At 46.5% G+C, this 4,520-nt stretch overlaps 1 protein-coding gene across 1 annotated transcript; it reads left to right on the top strand.

Moving 5' to 3' along the window:
- The first annotated feature begins 1,452 nt into the window (after positions 1–1,452).
- LOC119306623 (ribosomal RNA large subunit methyltransferase E-like) lies at positions 1,453–3,606 on the top strand. Its single transcript, XM_037582798.1, has 5 exons — positions 1,453–1,600; positions 1,699–1,848; positions 1,926–2,027; positions 2,810–3,071; positions 3,157–3,606. Exons 1-5 carry the CDS (start codon positions 1,520–1,522, stop codon positions 3,264–3,266), a joined length of 705 nt encoding a protein of 234 aa, XP_037438695.1. The 5' UTR covers positions 1,453–1,519; the 3' UTR covers positions 3,267–3,606.
- The last annotated feature ends 914 nt before the right edge of the window (positions 3,607–4,520 follow it).

Genomic DNA, 4,520 nt, shown 5'->3' on the forward strand with positions numbered 1-4,520 from the left:
GCAGGTATGCGAAGCTAAGGGGTGCAGGATCCGGGTTGTGGTGGATCAGAATGGATTCCATCTACACTTAAATGACCAAACTGTTAGCTCAAAACAAATAATCATCCATGCTATGCAACAAGAAAAGGGGCAAACAAGCTAGACTATAGACCGCCGCTAGACTCTAACTCCCGTGCTAACTAGCGTGTCCTATCATCATCTCAGCTTTGGTACCAAGTGTTAGTGGCACCCCGGCAACCAGTCACCATGTGTTCTAGACCAGAGATCCATGTCTTCTCGAAACTGAGTACAACTTGGCATAGAATGGAACCATGATATATTACAAATCCTCAGGGTACAAGGTTCAGATATTAAAATACTCTTGCGAAGCAAGCTCCGCTAGATAATTTTCAATAAAGCTATGTGTTAACAACAAGCTTTGATTAAGGACAGTCGCCTGAAAGGACATATCACATCTAGCTTTCCTCCTCCATGAGCAACTCCTCTCAGAACGAGGGTCTTCTCGCCTCCCGCCGATGCTGCTACTGATCCGCCTTGTCTCCGGTGGCCTTAGGGCCATGAAGGCGTGGTGGATCTCGGTCCTTGCCAGTGGGAGGGCTCCTACTCCATTTTAGGTCTTTTTAGGGTTAATTAGGGTTTGTGTCTTGCTCAGTAAGACGAGACAAGGACGACTCCCTGTAGTTGGAACAATGTCCTCCTCACCTAGTCCCCCTTCTGACGGTGCATACAACATCGTCGGAAGGCGTGTGGAGGTATGTCTTCGGCGGATCTCGTGGAATTCTGCCGGTCTTGGTTGGATCTTCCTGGATCTAGTCTTGGTGCGTCTATGTTCATGTGTCGATAGGTTGGAATATTCTGATCTACGCTTCTTTTCATCGATGGCGGTTGCTATTCTGGTGCGTTGATCAGGTGAGACCTTAGCACGACGACTTCTCGACTGTCTACTACAATAAGTTTTCCTCGGCTCCAGTGAAGAAGGGGCGATGACGGCGGTGCGCCTTCAGCTCGCTCCAGTGGTTGTAGTCTTTGCTAGGTGGTCGATTGAGCTAGATGTAATTTTTATTATTTCTGGTGTTCTTTGTATTGTCATGACCATTGATGAATAGATTGAAAGTTATCTCGAAAAGAAAAAAAACGAGCTTTGGAGCAGACATGAATAGTTTTTTTTTCCCGCAAAAAAAAGAATAATTTTTTTTTACATGCCAGATCGGTCACAGAGTGACTACAATGGTGCTCGATTTAGTTTTTTTAGGGGTTGGTGCTCGATTTGATGTGTTTCGAGTAAGTTTTTTTTTTTAGAGAATCGAGTAAGGTTTTCTAGGGCATCTGTAGCTCATCTGGTTTGGCATGTCAGCCCAAACCAGGCCCATGAGACATGCTCATGTTAGCAGCCCATCCATGCGAACCACAAGACAGCAAGGCCCGCCCGCTCCCGCGAAAACGGCCTAAAACCCTAGCAAACCCGCGTTCGCGGCAGTCCGTTCTCCGCTCGCCGCCGCGCCGCAATATCGTCGGGAACATGAGCGGCGCGACGGGCACCGCCGACTTCTTCTACCGGGAGGCGCTGCGCCTCGGCTACGTCGCCCGCTCTGCCTTCAAGGTCAGCACCGCCTCGCTCCTCCGGCCCCGCTCTCCCTCCCCGCCCTCCGCCTTGGACCAATCTCTCACGCGTCGCGCTTCTATTCCCCGCCGCTGCAGCTGATCCAGATACAGAAGCAGCACAAGCTCATCGCCCCGGGCGCCGCCGTGCTCGACCTCGGGTGCGCCCCCGGCGCGTGGCTCCAGGTGGCCTGCCAGAACCTTGGCCCGCTCGAGAAGGGCGGCCTGGTCGTCGGCGTCGATGTCAAGGTCCGCCAATCTGCTGATGCTGTGATTGATGGGCGGGGTGTCGGGTCTGATTTTGGTGCTCGGTTGTTGCAGAGCAGAAGGTGAAGGTCCCCTCAGCGCACTGCGACTGGCGGGTCAGGACGGTCTGCACCGATGTGATGGCTTTGATGAAGCAGCAAGCCAGGGCGATGTCGCCGCAGGTTCGATAATAGCCTGTTTTTTTTTTAATCTACTCGATGAAATGGAATTTGGCTGGATGTGTATTTTGCGTAGATTAATGGAATTACGTACTGATCAAATTTGTGTTATTCTGAGTTCGAAATGTGGCTTGATTGGTCCAAATTCATGACATCTTTGCACTATAAATCCATATGTTGGGACTATTTTCACAGCAGAAATATAGTCCCGAAGAGTTCTCCCAAAAGGGTGTCGGGGTTTATTGGCTGACAGCCTGACAGTGCTTGTTAGAAAAGAACTGTTAGGTAAACCAAATTTAATGCCATGAGTTGTTAAAATATAACCAAATAATTGTAGTTTATCCATCAGCCATCATATATGGTACATAACAGATGGCAAAGCACATAGCTACAAGGTCGAACAATATTTATCAGAGAATGAAGCATCAGTTGGAGATATGAGAATGTAGCTGCATATGATGCTGCCTATTATGAAGGACCAACATGTATTAATTAAACGGCAGTTTCTAGCCTTCTGTCAAAATCACAATATTTAGTTGATTACTAGAACTTTTGAGACTGGCCTGTTTTGTTTGTCATCACATATTTGGCCCAACTATCTGTCGTGTCCACCCCTTAAAACTATGAAGCTTCAGTAATCTCAACATTTAAACCGTCAGTGCCTGATTTCATGGTGGATGATTAGAAATACCAGATCAAGGACTGTCAGCTATATTTGTGCTGTTGATCTTGATAGTGGTTGCTCTGTTCATTTGTTGATTAATTGATGTTACTCTGTTGTACAGGAACGGGGATTTTCTGTGATATTATCCGACATGTGTCCGGTAGTTTCAGGGATCACAACCAGAGACGAAGCTATATCTTGTGAGCTGGGCATGCGTGCGCTCTCGTTGGCAGTTGGTAAGATAAAGGTCAAAGAATCGGCCGACTATCGTGAGACTATGGAGAGGTTTCAGAGCTCCACAGGCCCAGATCCTGATGAGGACGGTGTTCTTAGACGTGGAGGCAGCCTAGTAATCAAGTTTCTTGAGAGCGAGGATATACCAGGTAGATCTTACAAGTAGATTTTGCTTTATTTTTTCTGCAGTTGATATCATAGCAACATGAATGATTGTCTGTTGCCCTGCTGCAGGGTTTAACAAATTTTGCAAAGAGAAGTTTAAGAAAGTATCTCTCCTGAGGCCTAAGGCGACGAGGTCTAGTTCGAGGGAGATCTACATGATCTGCGAAGGGTTGCGGTAGAAGATTGGCCATCACTCACCTCCCATGAGATCTTGCAAGCTTGTGCTGAGCAGAGTGGCTGGACCAAGAACTCTACAAATTTGCCGGTGAGCTGTAGGCGTGTAGGCCTGAGATGATGCTAACTTCATCGGCAATTCATGATTACTGAGTTGAGGAAACTCCGATGGTATCTCTCCTGGAGGTGATTTGGTTTGGTGCCTTTGTTAAAGAACAGCCGTATTGGCTTTGCGTTCGTGCTTTTAGAAGAAAAAAGGTTGTACCTGTCTTGATAACCGTGTTGATTCGTCTCTAACCTGTGTGCTGTATCATCTGTCTTCCAAGGCATCGTGTTTTAATATCATTTCTTAGCGAATTTGCTACAGTACATATTTAGATAAAACATTCTGGTGAGAAACAGAGAAACAGAACGATTGCTCTGAAATTTCTGTTGAGCGCGTGTGGAAATCGTGCTTAGAATGACGGTGCCCCCTTCTGGTTGCTTGGAGGCTATTTTTTTAAAACAGTACAAAGAAGTCGATCACATACACGAGCATACACTCACCCCTATGAATATATGCATGAGCATCCTACCCCTATGGGTGCTTCCAAGAGATCGAGCCGGCATAGCATTTTGAGATAATAAAATAGAATTAAACTGGATAATCCAGCGATTTTCCCTAATTTTGAAATTGTTTTCACTTGCAATGACAATTTACCGGGAGACAACACGTGTAATTAGGGATCCTATTGGGTAAACATCCGCGTGTCCCGTTTTTTCTGCCGCATTTACCGGGACGTTTCACAAACTGGGGCGACCGCCCTCTCCCCACCGTGTTCTGCCTTTTCTTCCTCTAGAAAGACGCCTGAAACTGAAAGCCAGCGGTCAGTCGGTCCAAGAACCAACCCTAGAGCCGGTGGTGGGCAAATTTCCAGCCCTGTCGTGTTCCCCTTCTGTTAGTTCTTTTTATTGACCAGCGAACAAATTGATTAACAAACTGACGTTCTGTTAGTTCTTTCTTATTTCTATCAATCAACTAGCCTTTAACTGTCAAAAAAAAGTTATACTGATTAACTTTTGGTAGCATATCTGTAACCATTCATTTCATAATCCAGCGTACCATCATCAGGTTGCCTCTGATGGAGGGCCCCCTCTGACACACGTTCGATTTCAAGTTCACTGTTTGAATTGGGAGAATATGGGAAACTGGAGCGCTGATCTACTATGCTGTATGGTCTGAACTTCATCATGCTACTAGACATCACGTTGTTGGTTAT

Source organism: Triticum dicoccoides, chromosome 5B, assembly GCF_002162155.2.
Source record: "Triticum dicoccoides isolate Atlit2015 ecotype Zavitan chromosome 5B, WEW_v2.0, whole genome shotgun sequence".
Lineage (NCBI taxonomy): Eukaryota > Viridiplantae > Streptophyta > Magnoliopsida > Poales > Poaceae > Triticum > Triticum dicoccoides.